This window comes from Erythranthe guttata, chromosome 9 (assembly GCF_056151865.1).
Source record: "Erythranthe guttata isolate IM_541 chromosome 9, IM_541, whole genome shotgun sequence".
Lineage (NCBI taxonomy): Eukaryota > Viridiplantae > Streptophyta > Magnoliopsida > Lamiales > Phrymaceae > Erythranthe > Erythranthe guttata.
In genome coordinates this window covers 14,107,995-14,131,268 of record NC_142541.1, presented here as the reverse complement: position 1 = coordinate 14,131,268, position 23,274 = coordinate 14,107,995, and the positions used below count along the sequence as shown (strand labels likewise).

At 36.9% G+C, this 23,274-nt stretch overlaps 4 protein-coding genes across 5 annotated transcripts; 1 reads left to right on the top strand and 3 right to left on the bottom strand.

Moving 5' to 3' along the window:
* Positions 1-2,584: 2,584 nt before the first annotated feature.
* On the bottom strand, positions 2,585-8,106 carry LOC105975547 (putative protein phosphatase 2C 60). 2 transcript variants are annotated; one of them, XM_013000746.2, is made up of 11 exons: positions 7,968-8,106; positions 6,687-6,809; positions 5,765-5,828; positions 5,108-5,216; positions 4,866-4,986; positions 4,316-4,441; positions 3,956-4,079; positions 3,783-3,859; positions 3,576-3,628; positions 3,164-3,218; positions 2,585-3,080 (listed from the first exon to the last, which is right to left on the bottom strand). In XM_013000746.2, the coding sequence occupies exons 2-11, from the start codon at positions 6,801-6,803 to the stop codon at positions 2,907-2,909; spliced, it is 1,020 nt and encodes a 339-aa protein (XP_012856200.1). In that variant the 5' UTR covers positions 6,804-6,809; positions 7,968-8,106; the 3' UTR covers positions 2,585-2,906. The 2 variants fall into 2 exon arrangements, with proteins under 2 accessions (XP_012856200.1, XP_012856197.1); XM_013000743.2 differs by having other exon boundaries at positions 7,906-8,066.
* Positions 8,107-10,036: 1,930 nt separating this feature from the next.
* Positions 10,037-12,139, top strand: LOC105975542 (shikimate O-hydroxycinnamoyltransferase). Its single transcript, XM_013000738.2, has 2 exons — positions 10,037-10,503; positions 11,156-12,139. The coding sequence occupies exons 1-2, from the start codon at positions 10,090-10,092 to the stop codon at positions 12,056-12,058; spliced, it is 1,317 nt and encodes a 438-aa protein (XP_012856192.2). The 5' UTR covers positions 10,037-10,089; the 3' UTR covers positions 12,059-12,139.
* A 940-nt stretch (positions 12,140-13,079) lies between these two features.
* On the bottom strand, positions 13,080-17,359 carry LOC105975538 (putative leucine-rich repeat receptor-like serine/threonine-protein kinase At2g24130). The gene is made up of 2 exons (XM_013000734.2): positions 14,481-17,359; positions 13,080-13,588 (listed from the first exon to the last, which is right to left on the bottom strand). Exons 1-2 carry the CDS (start codon positions 17,047-17,049, stop codon positions 13,176-13,178), a joined length of 2,982 nt encoding a protein of 993 aa, XP_012856188.2. The 5' UTR covers positions 17,050-17,359; the 3' UTR covers positions 13,080-13,175.
* Positions 17,360-19,051: 1,692 nt separating this feature from the next.
* On the bottom strand, positions 19,052-21,528 carry LOC105975698 (heat shock cognate 70 kDa protein). Its single transcript, XM_013000911.2, has one exon. It carries the CDS (start codon positions 21,210-21,212, stop codon positions 19,245-19,247), a length of 1,968 nt encoding a protein of 655 aa, XP_012856365.2. The 5' UTR covers positions 21,213-21,528; the 3' UTR covers positions 19,052-19,244.
* Between the last annotated feature and the right edge of the window lie 1,746 nt (positions 21,529-23,274).

The window sequence follows — 23,274 nt, the reverse complement described above, 5'->3', positions numbered from 1 at the left end:
TGGGTATTTTATATATTTCTTATTTCTAATTGGGGAATATGCTTTTTACTATTTTCTTTAATTTGATTTTATTGGATATTGTATCTATAAAACCGAATAATTGAATACAAACTGTTTCGAAATAAAAATGGCAAATTACGATCAGCCCCTGAAGTAAGATTAAGTTACGAAAAATCCCTTTTATTTGTCTTGTATGTACATCTATACCATGTTGAATGTACTTATTGAATGATGAGTGTTTATGAATGACAATACATAGTTGAGGGTTAGTTGTAATTACCCAAATAAAATTGATCTTTTTTGTAATTTAATTTAACCTCAGGGGTGGTAGGCGTAATTTGCAAAGCAATGGTACCATTTCAAAGCAATATTTGAAAATATTGCAGATGTGATCCAATAAGTTCTCCTATTTTGGTGGTGATTCGGATAAAATTACCTTTTTAAAATTTATTTGTTTTACGTTTGTGGTTATAAATTGTATATTATCTACGCAAAAATAGATTATTTATGGATAATTGGATATATATATATACTTGATAATATCTACTTATCCACAAATGGATAGACTCAAATTCTTCGTGTTGACACTTGTAAGCCATGCACACTTGATTTTCTCAAAATTCTAGGTCCAATATAAATTTGGCCAATGAAATACATTATGTACTATTAAATAATAAATAATTATTCACTGAGCACGAAGAATATATTTATATACATGTATAATTATGTGTAGATCGATAATGTAAAATTAAATAGTATATGTCAGCATATGTTGGTTACATAAATCCTATGTAGAAATGATTAAAATATGTCCTTCCCACTAATTTTATTTTTTTATTTTATTAATTAAATGAAGTAGAATTATATAGGTTGACCATAGGATAGGTTTTGATTTGAGGGTGCATTCCCGCGAAATTTCAAAAACTTTTATATTAAGCCTCATTAATTAAAAAAATGATTTTCCTACGATCTTTTGAATTAATCAAACGCAGAACAAATTAAAAACGTGTGTCCATTAGAACCACTCCGACTGTGTATATTATATTATTATTATTATAACCAAGTCTTCAGAGACTCATTCATTGATGAGTTTTAATTAGTTGATATTTCAAATTAATTAATTAATATGGCGATAAGTTAAAAAAGAAATTGCTGTAAAAGCTACAAGTTGCATAGATGAAGATATTTACAAAAATAAATTAAATGCCTATATTTTGACAAGACTTGGTGCAAAAGCTACAAATTGCATATATATGAAGATATTTGACTGATTAATTAATTATATAATTAACATGCAAAACGTTTTGACATTTATTATGGACCCTATTATTTATTATTATTATTATTATTATTATTATTATTGAATTGTGAGAGGTGTGAAAAGTAAGTGGATGGATGAAGAGAGAGACAAAATGGCTAAGATATTAAAATAATTTATTTAATGTTAACAGTTGAATATAATACTTCAATTCTTATTTAATATAAAATTCCATGGAAAAGGAAATAGAGGAACGAAGGATATTTTAAAGAAACAGATAGAGAATCTGTGGAGGAGGACAAAGCACTCACTTTATTATAACTACTTAATCAGGATCGATATTTTCACAAATTATAAATGGTGGTCGATTTTGGATTTCAATTTTCGATTTCGCTTTCGATTTATGATGACAAATTTACCACAACGGATGAAGTCTACATTATTTAAAATCAACAGTTAGGGGATGAAAATTAGACAAATCAGATCGGAACTAGAACTTTCGAAAAAAAATCAACTTTTTCCGTAAATATAAATATTATTAGTATTCATGTAATATAATAAAGTATTTTAGGGTAATTTTGTATTTTAAGTGTTTTAGTAAAGAAGCAAATAAGATCTTAAAGAAAAAATGTGGGGTAGAGGTATTTTTTTAAAAACATCTTATAAGCTCCCTAACAGCTTATTTTTGGAAAAAATAAGATATTTTCCAATTTTTTTACCAAACACCTTTTAACAACTTATAAGCTCCTAAACATCTTATAAGATATTTTTAGGAGCTTATAAGCTTAGCCAAAGAGGCTCTTAATCAAAATTGACAGAATTCAAAGATTCTTTTTTTTTTTCCCCCGAATCACCTATAGTATAAAACACATAATAATAATTATGTTATAAGTGTAATTTTCAAAAAAAAAATTAAAATAATGGAGAAAAATCTGAAATAAAAAAATCAGGAATTCGAAATGTAAAATATTACTCGGAAATCATAAATTTCCGGATCAGAATTGACGGAATTCGAAAATCCCGTACGAGTTTTCAACTTTTCACCCTTACCTATAACAAAAGGAAGAGATATTCCCCATTACACAGTCAACATGAAAATGAAAGGTTCCATATCAGGCTAAACAAAGTCTTAAACACCTATCCACTATTCTCAAAATAGAAGTGCTCACAAGGTTACACGAACACGTTTAGGACCACCTCGAGTTCACGTCTGGTTCATTGAACCACGCAATCATTATACGCCAAACACATTCCTAATCGAAAAATCCAAAATTTCATGGCTCCACAACACACTTGGCATATAGAAAAATATCTAGCGTACCAGAGAAAACAAGGAACAACCATTTCGATTTTCAGATAGTTCGTAAAAATTGTCTACTATTATTCTTCCAACCTGATTAACTGAGCCCTTATTTGCGCAATACATGTCACAATTGCCCAACTGAAACGAACTCATCGTAAAAAGTCGTGTAATATTGGGATTCATTCCTAAAAAAAAACAGAAAGATAATTGCCTAAAAAAAGCAGCAATATTTACTAAGAGCTGTCAAAAATATACCATGTGCAACGTCTAGTATCTGTAATCTGAACGAGTTTTTTAAGACTAAGTCAGATTAATGTCGCCCCGGAATTTTTGGTAAGAAGTGTACTACTGCTGTACTAACGGCAGAGGCAGTTCCTCGTTGGAGGGCGATTTTTTTACCTCGAGAGGTTTTTTGAATTGAACCAAGATCATGGTCATGTTATCGCAGCCATCTTGACCAGAAGACGGGGCCAAACAATTGCTTAGTACTTTTTCACACACCACCGACAGCTTCTTCTCCTGTGGATTTTTAAGACACTTGTTAATTTTCACCTCCCATGCATTTGAAATGTGTCGTAACGGTTGAACGAAAAGAAACTTACAGTTTTGAGCTGTTCTTTCACGAAATCAACAGCTCGTTCACTTGTCATGCAATCCCTAGCAAAATAAAATTTTCATATACATAATGTACATAAAATATCTATGATATACAACTGTAATTTTGTTAATAAGAAACACAAACGAGAATTAATTTCGGCAAGTGGGATTAGAAGTTGCTGTTCTTCATCTCCAAACACATTACATGCTAAGAATTTAAATTTGGCTAATGAAACCATACGGAAATTTTCTTCATGTAAAATTATATATTCTTGCCAATGCATATATTTACAGAGTCGCTACATAGAATTGATATAAGAGAAGAATCTCTTATGGAACAAATAATACAGTAACATAAAGACAGCTTCTAAACATATAGGACCAGCAAAGAGAGAAAAAGAAAGAAAAAAAACTTACCATATCCCGTCACAGGCGATTATAAGAAAATCATCATCTTCAGAAAGCTCAACCTATTACAGAAGGGACAACAATAGAAAATCGGTCACGTTTTCAAAGAAATATCGGCTTTGAAAGCAAGTATGACAATATGAAGGACATATAGTTATGAAACAGCTTTTCTTTCGTCACAGAAATTGAGAGGATAAAAGTAAAGATTCCACATACAGTAACTATATCTGGGTCTGCTGTCACAATTTGCTGTTCTGCAGGCAATGATTTGTTTTGCTTCATTTCCATATCACCTGAAAGTATTTGAAACTATCGATACTGAACAAAGGAAAAAAATCCAGCACTCTCTCACAAACGTCTTAAATAGATGTTAAAATTGTGCAAAGTACCAATAGCCCTTGACAAGTTCAGGCTCCCATTGACCCGCCCATGTTGTACATAACCACCGGCCTCCAATATCCTTCTCTTCTCATGATCAAGATCTGGTTTATGATCCTTGGACATTTCATGTGCCTGCACGAAGTTATTGCAAAAATTTTGTGCATATTACGTAAAATCAACAATCACAATAGTCGTTACTAAATTGCAAGCACACGGCATGAACTAGAAAAAATTCTCAAGTACATTTGATAAATTCAATTAGCCATCTGAGTAGTTTTTGTCCTCAAAGGAAAAACCTGCATGAATTTAAAGGCTAGTTTTTGACTCACAAACAGTAAAAATGTAAAGGAAAATTAAAATAATTTCACCTCTCCGTTCCGAGACATGACGCATCGAGAGTCGCCCGCATTTGCAACAAGCAGTTGGTTATTTCGGATCACTGCAACACAAGCAGTACTTCCAGCACTTGGACCCTTATTAGCAGAGTGATTTCCCTGCATTTCAAAACATATTTAGAAATCCTTGTGTGCCATATGTCTTGTTAAGTTTCGGTTCACATGAAGGCGACACAATATATAAGGGCCATATTTGATTAATGCTGGCTGGCTTAAACAGGAGTTGACTTAAAATACAGAAAAAACTGGGGAATCTGAAAAAAAGGAAAGGAGAACGAGTGAAATAAGAGGTCTTAGGAATATAGAATTACCGAATTCTGAACAAGCTTCAACATCATCAAACCGCCAAGCATAAATAAATTAATATTTTGAATAAGGAAATTAGCAAGTATTTGGTATTGCCATCAAAATTCACGTACCAAAGAAATCCCGGAATCTAATTGAAGGCTGAAAAACACTACAATATCAATTAATTCGATTATTTTTTCCACTAGACGGTTTACCGAGTATACTGAACATGCACCTTCTCAGAAGACCAGTAGTCTGTTTGGTCATTATCTTCCTTAGCCTTTGGTTGGTCCCCTTTGCCCCTTAATGTTGCCAACTCTTTCCGTCCATTAATTCCACACATCATTTCATCCATTCTGTAATGGAGAAGAATATGACATTAAAAATTTGTATGCATAATCATCAAATGGTGATTATAAAATATAGGTAAACATATTTTATAATATCAATCAACAAATAAAAAGAATTACAAAAAACCTTAGGAAGGCCTTTCTAAGAGATGTTTCCAGATCGCCGGCTGCATATGCATCACTCCCTAGCACCTGTTGATGAAGAAACTTCGCACAAAATTTGGAAACTTCTTCACCTGCAGAGAGTAATGATTTCATGATGTTAAATTGTTAATAAGAAATTGCAACAGCCATAAAAAAAATAACAAGGTTCCTAATAAACTTGGGCAGTAAATACTATTTTAACTAACCGCATATTCAAAATTATGTTCATACAAAAGCCGACGAACTAATTCCACACATTTACTTCAGAACTACTAAAGTACTCCACAAAATACGAGTTAATTATTGCACAATCTCAAACATCAGCAGAATCTGTTTCTTTTGTCATTTGAAAAATACGCATGTCAATGTCATTTGGTTAATTCTGCTTATTATTATCTCAATTCTTGAAGCAGGAATACGTCTCTTAACCAATCAGAACTCGTATGCAGAGCCAAAATTGTGAACAAGCCTTGTGTTTCTAACTAGAAAAACCTTTTTCCTTTTCTAGGTGAAATGATTATCAATTAAAAGTAAAACTGAGGCTACTTTTAAAATCAGTATGAAGCCAATAAATCGAGCGGAGTTGAAATGTAGGCAAGAAAACTCATTAAGATTGGAAAGTTAAGAGATCAAAGTTTACCCCCATGGCCATCATAAACTCCAAAGAAAGAAGTCGAATCATCCAAATGAGAGAATGCAGCATGCTGTAGAATAACTCAAGCCAAGACGAAAAAAAACACGAGACTGATAAATTAAGATCTTAGATATGAAATACAATTGACCATATTGAACTATCTAAGAACCACAAAGCATTCAGCCTTTCTCACAAAGGATAAATATAATGTCAAGTGTTAAGCAACTGATAGAGCAAATAATGTGATTACATACCAGATAAATCTAATATGCATCTTCTAAATTCATAACCATATAACATCATATGTCCTTTCCTCTGAGTTAAATACAGGGGCTCCTAAAATCACTCAACTATTCGATAGTGATGCACTCATTCATCGTCTAATCCAGTTACGTAAGAAAATAGAACTTCTCAAGATATTTCAATGTTAGATCCAGTAAAAACCACAGAACGTCAAGTCAGTGTTAGATTCATCTTCTCCAAATCAAATTGCGAGTCTCTACAACACATATAATTATTAACTGCAAATATAAAGAACTGTTGAAGTTCATTCCATATCGTACTGCGCCATCAAGTCATACTTTCCAATGGTCATTGACGTTATTCTTCAATATAACATTTTCCAGGAGGAAATTAAAAAAGAAGGATTATCCCATCGTTCGATAGAAGCCTGTCAGAACGTATATATGCTACTGGATGTTAAAAAGGAACAATACAGTCCTATAACCAATGGTATATAACAAGCACTATAAAAATGAATTCCTATAATATAAGAAGCGCTATATTATAATTTATGCAGAAAAATAAATATCATAACAAATACGGCATATTACAAAAACTACATCATTTCTAATGGATGAAATTGTTTCAGAGTGACAACAACTTAAGCTATGTATTCAGAGCATTATAAAAGGAGAATGATATTTACAGCATCTTCCATTGTTGCTCGCCATCCCTGCATGGATGATAATCCGAATCTAAGCATGTCGTTCTCACCGTCGTTTGAGATCTTTTCAGTCTTGGGAGTGCTCAGATATACCCCCATTTTAAGCTGCAAGAACAGATTATTATTGTATCACAAATCTCATATATGCTCATATATGCATTCATATACAATACTCTTTTATGGAGGCAATTAGAGTTTAATATGGTCATTTTAAGTGTCATTACAAACAATAAATTCAATGACGTAGACTGGCTTTTACAAGATACTGTTGTTTTGATTCAAACTTGTATCGAGAATTCATCAAAATTTGCCCAAATAACTTCATGAATACAATGTCTACAAGTTCTAGTATGATTGTATCTAACTTCCCATTGCATAGATACATAAATATACATATATGAATTACGCATATTCATACGCAGAAATCTACACACACACACACGCACATAGAATTCCACTGTTCAATAAGAACAGTATATGAAGTATGTGTATTCATACGCACAAATCTACTAAATCACACACACACACACACACACACACACACACACACACAAAAGCACACACACACACATAGAATTCCACTGTTCAATAAGAACAGTATATGACGTATGTATATTCATACGCACAAATCTACTAAATCACACACACTGACACACAAACACACACACACACATAGAATTCCACTGTTCAATAAGAACAGTATATGAAGTATGTATATTCATACGCACAAATCTACTAAATCACACACACACAAACACACACAATTCCACCGTTCAATAAGAACAGTACATGAAGTATGCATATTATACGCACAAATCTACAAAATCACACACACACACACACACACACACACACACAAACACACACACACACACAGAATTCCACTGTTCAATAAGAACAGTATATGAAGTATGCATATTCATACGCACAAAAATATAGTAAATCTCTTTAACACACACATACACAAATCTCTTTAACACACACATACACACCCAGAATTCCACTTCAGCACATATAGAATTCCACTGTTCAACAAGAACAGTAACATTTGCGACAGGAAACTGAAAAATAAACACAGAACAATTTAAATCGAGAAAAATCCACACACACACAAAAAAAAAAAAAAAAAAAAAAAAAATTGATCGCGAACAAACATCGGAGAATAAGCACAAGCGATTAAAAATTACAGTCGGAGACAAACCAAATGGCGTGAAATTGAATTTCCGATTCTTCAAACAATGTGTCAGAGCAGCGTGTGCTCACCTATGCGGGAAAAAAGAGATTGATTGATCGATAATTTGTGATTTTGATGTGGCAACTGTTTTTCGTGTGCAGTTTCTTGAAGAATGGAGGAGCTATACTACTCAAATTGGAGAAAACTGCAAAGAATAAGAGCGGGCTTTATGGGCCATGAATTCGTAAAGCCCAATACAACTACGGGCCTAATATAGCCTAAAATAGATTTGTGTTTTATATTATTTTAATTAAAATTTTATAAATATTTACTTATTATATATACTAGCATTTTTTCCCCGTGAGATGCACCGGGATATTATTTAAAAATTAAAAAAATAATAAATTTAATACAAAATAAGAAAATATAGTACATAGTAAAATTTAATAACATTAGTTTTTTTTTAAATATTGCAGATTAAGATTTATAATCCAAATGTATAGATTAAGATTTAACAAATCGAATTTCTATCTTTACCTATTAAGATTTGAAATATATTGATGAAAAATAGGAGATTGATAATTGTTGAAAATTATAGTAAAAGAATTAATAGAAAAAAATATTAAAAATAATTACAGAAACACCATTAGAGTTTTTTAGGGTTGCCCAACGTTTCTTTCTTTTATATATAAGATAAGATATAAGATATATAAATAATTTCAATTAACGCAGAGGAAATTGGGAAACTGTAATTTTGATAAAAAAATAGGGTCCCGAAATATTTTTGTATACACTTTATATATTAGTATTTAATTCTGTTAAATTTATAATATATGTAATATTTAGAACCTCAGTTCTAATATAAATCTAAAATCAACGTTCATTATCTATTTTCATATTTTCTTTTAATCTTGTGACCCCTAAATATTAAATTTATAATATTTTAGTTACTTATTTTTATTATTACTAAAATAAAAATCACTATCCATTATGTATTAAAATTTTATTATTAATAGTTAACTCATCTTCGCATCTATTTAAGTGAGAGTATACATTCTTGTACCATGTAACAAAAAAACGAGTAATCTCTCGTTCCCATGGCCCCTATTCCCTAGCACGACAGATTTTGATAGATGAATGTAAATCATAACGACCTAACGATTCGTTAGAGTAGCAGATCTGGAGTACACAATGAACCAACATCCCAGTGAAATTGAAATTCCCACACTGCAACTGCGGTACTAAACCATTGATTGAAATCTTGTACCAATTTATTATCTCATAATCAGTTGAGCTACCCACGCATGCGAGCTTGTTTTTACTACCTTTCAGCTCCTTAAAAAGTTGGTTCCTAAAATTCTAGTTATGTCAATTATTCAAAGAAAATCTAATTCACCCGTGCAAAGAACCATCACCACTAAAAAAAATATATATCAAAAATTGTAATTTAAAATTTCATTTTAATGTAATAATTTTTCGAATCGAAACCGACGAAATTGATAATTTGTGTATAATTTTCACCCCTAACCACATGCAATGAAGGGCTAGGGTCATATTCTCCACCCCTAGTTTATTGATTGCAGCCGCAGGCCATCTTTCCACCCCACCCTTATGCTCTAATCAGGGTTAGGCAGGCTAATTATGTAGGATTAATTACATATACATAGTATACAGGCTATAGCAACTTACTTAGCTCTTTTTAAATATTTTAATTAAGTTAATTGGTGGTGTTTAAATTAAAAACCTTTATTAGATATTATATTGACTATCCCCTCCATTATTTAATTATAAATTAATATTTGGGTGGGGGGGGGGGGGGGGTACTGTCATAAAATATTTTTTTGGGGTAAAAACGTCCTCGAATATTTTTTATTCATATTCACAAATTAAAAAGTAATATAAAATGAATAAACATAGATATTAATTTAAAATATCATAAAATCAAGATATATTTATTTCTAAAATATATTAGTGTCTAAATTTGATGTATTATTCTAACAAATTAAATTAGCAATTTAATTAGTAGTTTTTTTTTTTTTTTTTTTTTTTTTTTTTTTTTTTTTTCTGTATAAAAAAAATGAAAAAAAATATGAGAAAATATTTTTTTTTATCGAAAGTCAACACGTGTATATAAACTCCAATCCCCTCTGATTGTTTTACTCCTCGAAATAATTAAGACTAATTAGTAATTACAGCAGCAGCGAGAAAAGCATGAAATTGTACGTGAAGAAGTCAACGCTGGTGCGGCCGGCGGCGGAGACGCCGCGCGTCAGCCTCTGGAACTCCAACCTGGACCTGGTGATGCCCAACTTCCACGTCCCTATTATCTACTTCTACCGCCGCCCCACTGCGGCAGCGGACTTCTTCGACGCGGCGGTGCTGACGGCGGCGCTCGCCCGCGTCATGGTGCCTTTCTACCCGGTCGCCGGAAGGCTGAAGAAGGATGTGAATGGGCGGTTCGAGATTGACTGCAACGCGGAGGGAGCGCTTTTCGTGGAGGCGGAATCCGACGGCAGGCTTGATGATTTCGGGGAGTATTTTTCTCCCACCTCCGAGCTCCGCTGCCTTGTACCGGCGGTGGATTATAGCCTGGATATTTCTGCCTACCCACTTTTGGTGTTGCAGGTGTGTTCTTTGTTTTACACTACTAAAAAAAAATAAAAAAAATATATAAAGCTCATGAGCCGACTCGTGATCGTCAGTTTTGCTACTGAGATTGAACCCTACAAAATTTAGGCTCGATTTCGAGCTAATTAAAAAAAATCGTGAGTTATTTTAATTATTTAATTTACACCCCCCTATATACTATACATGCATGGGACTACTAAATTCCAAAATATTTGAATTTTTTTAAGAAAACTCTACATATATATATATATATATATATATATATATATATATATTCGGTCCGTTTTATATTATAATTTGATGAAGCTTGCTGTTAATTAATTAGGCCTAATATGATTTATTTTCTTGTTAAATGTATGTCTTTAATCAAATTAGCCTAATCGAATCCGTATTGTTTTGTTTTGTTTTATAACTTAACATTCAAATTGATATAATTTATCTTAACAATTAGGTAAGCATTCAAAAGTAAATAAAACTAGCACTTGTAACATGCATGATGCATGGTAATCAAATTAAATTAAACATACATATATTTATCTTTAAATAATTAAAGAACAAATCTGTAGCTGTATTAATTAATACAGGTAATCGACTTGGTAAATCTACACTCTCGTACAATATACGTAAACTAACTTAAATGTGCATGCAGGTGACGCATTTTAAATGTGGTGGAGTGTCCTTAGGTGTCGGAATCCAACACCACGTAGTCGACGGACTTTCCGGCATCCATTTCATGAACACGTGGTCCGACATGGCCCGTGGCCATGGCGCCCCTGCATTGCCTCCGTCCATCGACCGGAATATTCTCCGAGCCCGCAATCCGCCTCGGTCTGAATTCGAGCACATCGAATACCACTACCCTCCGACACCCGCTTCTTCCGACGAAGACCGGAGCACCACCACGGCTGTTTCGGTACTCAAGCTATCCAACAACCAGCTAAACAGCCTCAAGTCCAAGTTCAAATCACCGGACGGGAACAGCTCCTACACCTCGTACGAAATGGTGGCCACACACATCTGGCGGTGTGCCACCACGGCCCGGCGCCTGGCGCCGGAGCAGGAGACCAAAGTCTACATCGCGACCGACGGGCGGTCAAGGCTCCTCCCGCCGCCGCCGCCGGGCTACTTCGGCAACGTGGTCTTCACCGCCGCGCCGGTGGCGGCCTCGGGCGACATCCGGGCGCAGCCGGTCGGGTACGCCGCGGGTAAAATTCGAGACGCGCTGGCAAGGATGGACGACGAGTACATGAGGTCGGCGCTCGATTACTTGGAGCTGCAGGACGACGTGAAGGCGCTTGTTCGTGGGCCCCACACGTTTAGGTGTCCAAATATGGGGATAACCAGCTGGGTGAGGATGCCTGCTTACGTGGCGGATTTCGGGTGGGGTGGGCCCGTGTATGTGGGGCCAGGCATGGTTGCCTATGAAGGGCTGTGTTACTTGTTGCCTCCTCCTCGTTCGGCGAACAAAGACGGCGGCGGCGGCTTGTTGGTGGTGATCTCGTTGCAGAAGGAACATATGGAGATGTTTGAGGAGCTGCTCTATGACATTTGAGTGTGCTTATTGTTTTTGTTGGTTTTGTGATCTTCCAAACTTTGGCAATAAAATTTTAATTAGCATTGTTTTCTGATATTTTATATCTATGTTTCGAGTTTCGGGTTTTCGGGCTTTTAGGGTTTCGGGTTCGGTTTTGCTTAAGCCATATTCGGGTGCCGAAATTAGGGCAAATATTGGGGATTTTGGTTTGGCGAAGACGGAAAGAAGTTCGAAGAAGAGGAAAACATTGGAACCCTATTGGAGGGGTACCCCTATGTATTTATCGCCCGAGGCTATGATAGATAAAGTGCAAGAGGCACTTTCCGAATTCCGATATTCGGGCACTTGGTTGTATTGTGCTTTATATATGCTAACGGGAAAGTTTCCGTGGGAAGGGGAAAAATCGGAAGAAATAATTGGGAAAATAGGGGGCAAGGGGTCAATTGCCTAAAGTCCCAAACGAGATATCGAAGGAGGCGAACGATTTTCTAAAGGGAAGTTTTGTGAGGTGGTCCGTTTTCATACATACTTCTGAAATGCTCTTGCATCATCCGTTTGTCGAAGTTTTTGAAAATGATGATGCGGTTGAAGAATCTGTGGAATTTGAGTTTAGTTGTAAGGTATATTCGGATGAGGATTCGTTTTCGTCTTGGTACGAAGAAGAGTTGGATGAAATAGGAGAAACATAATTTGATGTGGTGGAAAATATTGAAGGTGTTATGCGTTCTGACCAATCAAACGAGACGTCGAAACGGGTCCGGTTACATAGTTTACTGAATAGGAAACAACATTGTCCGGTTAGTTTGGTCACTCCGTTAGGAATCTAACAAACTACTTTGTGAGGCTACACTTAGTTTATATACAGTTAAACCTCTATAAATTAATACAGTCAGAACTAACATCATTCTATATATTAATTTAACGAAATATTAAATTATCGAGCTTCGAGCTAATAATTTAGTACGTTTTTACCGAGTCGGGACTGTAAAAAATTATTATTTAAGCGAGGTTATTAATTTATCAATGTTCTACTGTATAGAGAGAAAACATGGACTGCAATTCAACTGATCTAGTTGATATGAATTGAAAGACTGATTTCTACATTTTGAAGCACAAAAAAAAAAAAAAATTGTACTCAACAATCACTAAATGTAGAAGAGGATATTCCGAGGGAGGACGAAAATGTGGCCGTGGCATCTCCGCTAAGGTACTTCTTGAGCCGATCCAAATCGTCTGCGCAGTCGAGCATGGTGGGCCGCATAGACGGGGAATCTTGCGTGCAGAATATTCCCAATTCGACGAGCTCTCCGATGGCAACTTCCCACATTTTCCTCACCTCGGGGGTTTGATCCCTCAACGATCGAATGAGTGAATTGTCCAAAGTACCCTCCGTTTGCATGTGGTAGTGATTCTTGACGTACTTGTGCAGGTTTAGACCGTTCACAAACATATCGTCTGTTGGCCTCTTTCTTGTCACCATTTCCAGTACCAGGATTCCGAAGCTGTATACATCGCCCTTTGTCGATGAACTCGATCCAGAACCATACTCTTTAGAGAGAGAGAGAGAGAGAGAGGGAGAGAGAGAGAGATCAGTTAAATTCATGGGCAGTTAAGATATTTTACTGTTCTGTTATAAAAATTGACCGGTTCTAATTTGAGGGGATAAATGTGATTTCGATAATAAGACGTTGTATTTCGTAATTTGACCTTATCTCAGGGATGTACTTATAAATTAATTTGTATACAATATAAATGTAAACGGTTCAAATTAGGGGTGGAAATCGGACCGTTCGGATCAGAATGAGCTCTTTCGGGAAAAAAATTAATTTTTATCGGAAGTATAAAACCAATTATAATTACATTCCAAAATATCAAAAAATTCGGAAATTGGAATTTTAGGAAATTGTTTCAAAATCGGAAATTTTCGGACCAGAATCGGCGGAATTCAGAAATTCCAATTTTTCGGTGACGTGCGGACTTTAACATAAAATGTAAACTAATATTGATATTATAAGTGAAATTATCAGAATATAATTGGAAATTTTCAGAAATAAAATCGGATCAGAAGTCGGAGTCTAATTAATATGTATTCCAATTCCCTTTAAAAAATCGGAAAAAATCGAAAATCACAACTTTTGGAATTCATAATGAAAAATGTTTTCAGAAATAAATTCGGATCAGAAGTCGGAGTCTAATTAATATGTATTCCAATTCCCTTTAAAAAAAAAAATCGAAAATCATAACTTTCGGAATTCATAATGAAAAATGTTGTCCCAATATTGAAATTTTCAGATCCAAATTGACGGAATTCGAAAATTCTATTCCAATTTCCAGTGCTAGATATTTTTTTTTTCTTTGAAAAGTCATAAACAAGATTTTAATGTGTTGAGAAAAAAGAAAAAAAAAAAAAAAAAAAATATATATATATATATATATATACCTGGTGCAATATATCCAATGGATCCGCAGAGCATATTAGCGGTGGAGTTGCCCGTATTTTCGATCACGCCGCCGTTAGATTCAACCGTCATGATCAGCCTAGAAATCCCAAAATCAGAGACTAACGCCGTCATGTCATCGTTTAAAAGAACGTTGCTAGGTTTCAAGTCGCAGTGTATGACTTTCACCGGCGAATGGTGGTGCAGATAAGCCATCCCTTCCGCAACGTCGCTGCAGATGTTGACCCTCTGTACGAGGTTCAAGTCCGACGATCCCGTCCGGAGGTTGTCGTCGACGGAGTGCGGATACAAACGGGCGTCTAGGTTTCCGTTCGACATGTACGGCAGAACCAGCGCCTTAAACCCCGGCAAGCTGCAGGCGGTGATGATTCTGATCAGATTCCGGTGGCGGATCCTCTTCAACACCTGGCACTCTCTGTTGAAACTCTTTGTCGAGTTTCCCGTCTGGAATTGCAGCACCTTCACGGCGATTTGCGTCCCGTCTCGAAGGACTCCTCTGTATACTCTGCCGTAGCCGCCGGAGCCGACGAGCCTGCCGTCGTCGAATCCTCCGGTGGCTTCTAGAAGCTCTTTGTAAGTTATTCTCGGAAACTTCTGCGTGATGATTTGCGGTGGTTGATTCTTCTCGTTAGCGGATTGTCTGGACGCGACGATAAATCTCAGCCGTCGATAACCGATTGCGCAGCAGATGACTGAAAAAATGCCTGAAAGGAATATGACAGTGCAGAAAACGATCACGAAGAAACGAGACCGGAAATAGTGGCGCCTGTGGTTGCAATTAGGGATACCTCGAATATTGGAGCCACATAGATGAGGGTTGTCTAAGAAAGATGATTTAGTGAGGGAATCAAACACCCCTCCGATGGGAATCTTTCCGGCGAAATCGTTATACGAAAGATTCAAGAAAGTCAGTGTACCGGTCTTGTTCAAGCTCGTCGGAATATTCCCCGATAACTTATTTCTCGAAACATCAATAGCTGCAATGCTTTTAAGATCCCCTAAAGATTCCGGAAGATTCCCCACGATCGAGTTGTTCGAGAAGTTCATCAGCTTCAAAGCGTAGCAGCTCGAAATCAGACTTGAGATGCTTCCGTTGAAATAGTTCGAAGAAAGATCGATTTCTTCGACACTCGCAAGCTTACTTATCTCGATTGGCAGAGGCCCTTCGAGTCGGTTGTTCGAAAGATTGAGAAACATCCTCATTTCGTGAAGGCCCGTTATCTCTGGTGGGACCCGCCCCGTCAATCTGTTGTAGGACAGGTCTAGCTTTTGTAGGGCAGTGCATCTCCCTAAAGTGGAAGGTATATTCCCTTCGAAAAGATTGTTGTTGAGGAACAAAAAGTTTAGGCTCGAAAGATATCCTAGTTCCTTGGGAATTTCACCGGATAAATTGTTGTGGGAGAGATCGATCGAACCAAGATAAGGTAGCTGTCCTAACGGAGCTTCGATTTTGGTGAAGAAGTTGTCCGATAACGAAAGCTGTTCCAAGCGAGATAAATTGCCTATCCCGGCTGTTATAGTTCCACTGAGAAGATTGGATGTTAGATTGAGAAGTGTTAAGTAGGATAAATTCCCGATTTCGGAAGGAATTGATCCGTGTATGCGATTTTCTTGTAGTTGCAGCTTCTCCATATAAACACTCAGCCCGCCGATGGAACTAGGTAAACTCCCACCGAGTCCCAAACCAGCCAATTCCAGCTCCATTAGCTCGCTGCAATTCGCCAGCGAGGCGAAAAACGGGCCGAGATTCGTATTATTTTCGTGGCTGGTCATGTGATTGTCTGATAAGTGAAGAAAGAGCAGTTCTTGAAATTTAGAGAATAAATCCGAAGGGAGTTCGCCGGTGATGCTGTTGTTCTCCACATCCAAGCTGAGCAACCCCGTGGCATTGCCGAGGGATAACGGGATTTCTCCGGTGAGCTCGTTGCTGTACAAATTGAGGTTCCATAGCTCGAGGCAGTTTCCGATCTCCGGTGGGATTTTTCCGGCGAGTCGGTTGCCGGAGAAATCGACGTTTTTGAGAAGAGTGCAGTTGGAGAAGAATTCCGGCGGGACTGCTCCGTTCAAGTTGTTGTCGTTCAAGAAAATCAATTTGAGGCGGGAGAGGGAGGACAACGAGCCCGGAATCTGGCCTTGGAAGTCGTTGCCGCCGAGTTTGAGTTTTTGAAGGTTCCGGAGAGAGGAGAGCTCCGTCGGTATCTCCCCGGAGAAGTGGTTGTTCACGAGGTGGAGGTAGCGGAGCTGCGTGAGATTGGAGATAAGAGGGGAGAGAGACCCGACGAGAGACGAGTCGTTGAGGTTGATCTCCACTACTCGATGATGCATTAAGCCGCATTTCACATGCGTGAAGTTGCAAACCGGATTCGAGTCGGCCCAATTCGCGAGCCTCGAAAACGGGTCGAGTTTTATAGCTTTCTTGAACGCCAAGAGGGCGGCTTTATCGGTTTCGATGGAGTGGCGCGGGTGGGGGTGGAGGCCCGAAAGCCCGAATAACGGAACCGAATGGTGGAGTAGGATGGAGATGAGTATTGTGGCTATGTTGAAGAACATGCTTTAGGATTTTTTTTTTTTTTTATTTACATATTTTGTGATGAATAGTTTTTATTTTTATTTTATGGAAAATAATAAGTTGTTATATCATATATGAGTGAAGGTGGGAAAAGATTTTTATTTTTTTTGGGAAGATTCTTGTTGATCCCAACTTGTAGGCATGATGAGTAGATACTCAACTCAAGATTTAATAGGTTTATTTATTATTGGTGTTTGTGGTTTCGGTTGTGATCACTATTTTTTTTTTCATGGATTATGGTTGAAGTTGTATTGATGTAACATGTCATGCTGCTCAAGTGGAAAATGCAATGAGGCATTTTTCTTGGGTATAATTGGATTTTGACTTGTGAGGAGGCTCGACTCGACAATGGTTTGTGATCGTTTGATGTCATTCGACTATGTTTTTTTTAGTTATCGGTATTTCGATTTCTCTACTGGTGTCTCGAACCATGACCAAACAGGTCATAGGTGCGAGGTGCTTACGAACAGACTACATTGTCTCGAGAAAGAAATGCTACTCTTTCTTCTTTCAAAATGTTGTCCAAAAATATATTTTTTTTCCAAAATAAAAATAGAAATAGAAATAGAAAAACAACAAATGTGGAAACTTTAGCAAACTTTTGCTACAATTTTGTGGCTAGTCCGAGAAAACTTTACAATATTGTTGCCCACGTGAACTTCATGAGCCACTACATTATATTTATCTATATGGTTTTCTTTTAAGCCCACTATCTATTATTCCAAAATTATAAATCATATTTGTTGACACAATTCCTTAAAATATACTATATGTTATCATATTTATTTGTCATCTCAGAACAAATTTTGATACTATACTATGTAGCACGGACACATAAACTGAGGTACGAGAAAATGGAAAACATACTCGAGGAAACAACATGTCCCAAAATGGGAATACATGAACTTTGGAGAAACATATAAATATTAAAAATAAAAGTATATACATATAGATATGTTGTACAAACACATATAAATTTGTATTTATATATTTTCATCCAGTATCAATTTGCAATTGATTATTAAATCATGTAAATAATTACGAAAGCAATAAAAATGTTTGAAATTTTGTTATTTGCATATATTTCTAACTTTTCAGAAATTATAAAATGACCTGTACATTAAGAAATTAAAATGTCAGTGCTACATCATCCAATATGTCATAACTTTAGACTTTACATTACCAATAATTACCATTGCCATCTACATCTACATTGATATATTATAGTATAATATTATTTGTAAATAGTATAGTTTTAGTACACTCCACTATCTACAAATCTTCACTAATCATCATATCCAAATTGATATAGATTTTTTTAAATAATTAATATATCCCAATAGGTTAGTTCAACTAATTAATCCCACTCATTAACACAAAAAAAAAAAGGTATGTAAATTGATATTTTTATGAATTACTTTACCACTTCCTTTTCTTTCACATGTTTCACTTTAGTTATGTTTTTAGCCTTTACTTTCTAGACTTCTAAAGAAAAATTAATGATGACACAAATCCATGCCCTAAAAGCATCATTAGTTACTAATCTCTAGAAATTTTAGTAATTAATACATTTTGTGTAGCAAGTGTAGGTTCAATTCAATGGGCACATTGTAACCACTAATCCATTTGCAGCCTTCTAACCTAATACATTTTCTAAAGAGCACTTCTCATATGTTTCTTTGATAAGCAAATTTCGACCACCCGTAAGATCGAATTACGAAAAAACCCTTCATTGGCCACCCGTAAGATCAAATTACGAAAAAAACTCTTCATGTTTGGATAATTACAACCACCCTCCTCGACTATGATTTTTTTTTTTACAAAAAAACCTATCATTTAGTAGGTAAATTTGTCCAAATATACGGAAGTTTTTCATAATGTAACCGTACTTCAGGGAGTTGGTCGTAATTTGCCAAAATCGCCGCCGTAATTTGCCCTTTGATTCACAATACCAAAGACAAATAAAAACTTCAAAATGCAATCTACTTTGAAAGAAACAATTCTAATTTTATTTCATTACATCAACATAATCTTCAAAGTACAAGAATTTACTTATCCCAAACAAGTAATTTCAAACATAGTACATTACTATATAGCAACAATATCAATTTTTTCACATTGATCTCAAATTCTAGCCCACAAACACTAAAAGAAAACAGAGTAAGAAGCAGAGGATTTAATCAACTTCTTCAATCTTAGGACCAGCACCATTCCCGGAACCAGCCTTACCATAGCCACCACCAGCACCACCATTCATGTCAAAACCGCCGCCCATCGGCACATCTCCGGCGCCACCCTGATACATCTTCGAAATAATCGGGTTACACAAATTCTCCAAATCCTTCAACTTATCCTCAAACTCCTCCACCTCAGCCAATTGGTTCCTCTCCAGCCAATCAATCGTCTCGTCAATCGCCTTCTCGATCTTCGCCTTCTCTCCACCCAATTTCGATCCGATCTTGTCGTCCTTAACGGTGTTCCTCATGTTATAAGCGTAATTCTCCAAAGCATTCTTTGCTTCCACCTTCTTCTTCACCCCTTCATCCTCCGCCTTATACTTCTCCGCCTCCTGCACCATTCTCTCGATTTCGTCTTTGCTCAACCTCCCCTTATCGTTTGTGATCGTGATCTTGTTCTTCACACCTGCAGTTTTATCCTCCGCCGAAACATTTAGAATCCCATTTGCATCCATGTCGAAGCACACGTTGATCTGTGGGACCCCTCTCGGAGCAGGCGGAATGCCCTTGAGCTCGAATTTGCCGAGAAGATTGTTGTCCTTAGTCATAGGCCTCTCCCCTTCGTACACTTGGATCACGACACCTGGCTGATTGTCTGCGTAAGTCGAGAAAACTTGTTCTTTCTTCGTCGGAATTGTGGTGTTTCTCGGTATCAAAACTGTCATCACTCCACCGGCGGTTTCGATACCGAGGCTAAGAGGGGCCACATCAAGAAGCAGCAACTCTTGAACTTTTTGATCCCCTTCTCCGGTGAGAATGGCGGCCTGAACGGCGGCACCGTAAGCCACCGCCTCGTCGGGGTTTATACTCTTGCAGAGCTCCTTCCCGTTGAAGAAATCCTGTAACAATTGCTGCACTTTGGGGATTCTTGTTGATCCTCCGACAAGAACGATATCATGAACTTGACTTTTGTCAATCTTGGCATCTCTCAAGCATTTCTCCACTGGCTCCATACATTTTCTGAACATATCCATGTTTAGCTCCTCGAATCGGGCTCTTGTGATCGTGGCGAAGAAATCGACCCCTTCGTAGAGAGAATCGATCTCGATTGTGGTCTGAGTCGTGGAGGAGAGGGTTCTCTTTGCCCTCTCGCATGCGGTTCGCAGCCGCCGGAGAGCCCTGGGGTTACTGCCGATGTCTTTCTTGTGCTTCCGCTTGAACTCCGCCGCAAAGTGGTTCACCAGGCGGTTGTCGAAGTCTTCGCCGCCCAGATGGGTGTCTCCGGCGGTGGCTTTCACCTCGAAGATACCTTCCTCGATCGTGAGCAAGGAGACATCGAAAGTCCCGCCGCCGAGATCGAAAATCAACACGTTTTTCTCGCCGCTCCTCGAAGCCTTTTTGTCCAAACCGTAAGCTATGGCGGCGGCGGTAGGCTCGTTGATAATCCTCATAACGTTTAGTCCGGCGATAGCTCCGGCGTCCTTGGTCGCCTGCCGCTGCGAATCGTTGAAATAGGCGGGGACCGTTACGACGGCGTTTTTGACAGTTTGCCCTAGAAACGCCTCGGCGATTTCCCTCATTTTCGTCAACACCATAGACGAAATTTCCTCGGCGGAGAACTGCTTCTCTTCTCCCTTATACTGAACCTGGATCATCGGCTTGTCGCCGGGGCCGGGGATCACCTTGAACGGCCAGAATTTCATGTCGCCCTGGACGGAGGGATCAGAGAATCGGCGGCCGATGAGGCGCTTGGCGTCGAAAACGGTGTTCCGAGGGTTCATCGCCACCTGATTTTTGGCGGCGTCGCCGATTAGCCGCTCGGTGTCGGTGAACGCCACGTAGGACGGGGTGGTCCTGTTGCCCTGGTCGTTGGGGACGATCTCCACGCGGTCGTTCTGCCAAACGCCGACGCAGCTGTACGTCGTGCCGAGGTCGATTCCGATTGCCTTTCCTTCGTTCTTCGCCATTGTCGAAAATAATCGCCGATTTCAGTAGGTGTTTTTGTGTGTGTGTGTGTGTGTGTGTGTGATGGAAATTTGCAGTTAAATTGTTCCTGAATTTTGATGGAGAAGAATGAGATGTGCCATTTGATTATATATACGATTTGGAGAGGGGATTCGAGGGAGATCGAGAGAAAATACAGAGGTGGGAGATTGTGGAAGATGGATCGGGAAACAACCAGTGAGGACTGGATTTCTCTGCTACTGCAAGAGGAGAGAGAAAGAAGAGAGAGAGAGAGAGACGAGAGGGTTCTAGAAAGCGCGGGAAAGTGGTGAGCTGGCAATCAATGTAAAATGGGTTATACCCGGTTTGGTTGGTCTTAATCCGGGTCCTGGGATCCGACCCAAATAGGGATACCCCTTGTTGGGCCTGCATATGGGCTTGGGTTAGCATGTTATTATCTTGTAGAAGTTCGGTTTGTTTTATTAATAATAATAATAGTTTTACTATGTTGACGGGTCAAACACTAAGAATCTAATATTACTATATTGACCGGTCAACTTAAGACAAAAAAAATTAATTGATGTGTTTACAGGTCGAACAATAACATTACCTTATTAACTGGTTAAAAAAAATAAGTCAACGGCGGTCATCTAAGAAAAAAATGGTTATTTTGTGAAATTCGGGATAATATTAGAGTTTCAAATTGGTAATTAAGTGTGTTTAAAGGATTATAGGTAAGTTTGTCAACAAGATACTTATATATAAATAAGTAGCAATCCATGACTTTTTTTTTTTTAAGTATGGTTGTTAAGGACCTATGTGACATTTACCCACAATGAATTACCTTCATATATCGATAAATTAATTAAAATTAATAGGGGTAATTTGCTATATGTCCCTCTATATTTTAATTTATGTATATAATTCCAAGTCAAAATTTCCATATTTTAATAAATTAATAAAATTTATTGTGTCAAAAATACCCTTAGCCAAATCAAATCAAATCCCCTAAAAAACTCTCTATCAAAATAAATTCCCAAACATCTCTTTTGCAAATATTAACAAAAAAATTAAATAAATTAGTAAAAAAAAAAATATACTATTTATTGTACAAACTCATACTCTAAAATCAACACCACCTCCGCGCCATTGTCTGTCGTGAACTGCAAATAGCAAACTGACGCCTATGACTCTGTGAACTGCAAATAGCAAATGACGTCTATGATTCCGTGAACTGCAAATAGCAAACTGAATATTAGAATTTGTATTATTGAATTGCAAACAACAAAATACCAATGATTCACCCATAAAATAGCAAACTGGAAAAAAAATCCAGAATTTGCATTATTGAGTTGCAAAAAAAATGATTACCTATGACTTCTCCAAATACAAACATCAAACTGAAGAAAAATTTGAAAACGAGAAAAAATATGTAACATGAAATTGCAAAATGAAAACAACTAAATGGCTTAACGTTATTACTAATTATTTTATTTTATTTATATTATTCTTTTTATCAAATGACCTAAACCTATATTCATCTAACAGTTATAATTTCCACCTGTATAAATCCAGAATAAGGGGTGTCTAGCCAATTTCCCCAAATTAATAATAACGTTAAGCCGTTAACTACGCGCGATTAATTAGCTGGGATTGATCTTTCTCTACCAAAATGCTCCACCAATTGATTGCCCAACTGAGCTCTATCGAATTTCTAACCAAATTTCAATACTTAACCGATAAGGCTCATACCTTACGTATCGTATCTATCGTACCGTATTATTTTGGTAGCGTAATGGTAAATATTTGGCAGGATATTCTATTGAATTACGTAATATCGAAAACTCGATACTAGAAACGATATAAGGGTTATGGTAGAACCGCCCTAATACCAAATCCACCCTTAGCTATTTGATTAATCAACTAATCTTAACAACTCCTGACCTTGATAAAATTAATTATTTAATTATGAGATTAAATTTTGAGCGGATCAGCCGATATTTAATATAAATCAGATTCCACTCATTTTTTTATATGTGGCACTCTTAAGTTACCTCTTAATAAATAATGCTGATTATAATTAGG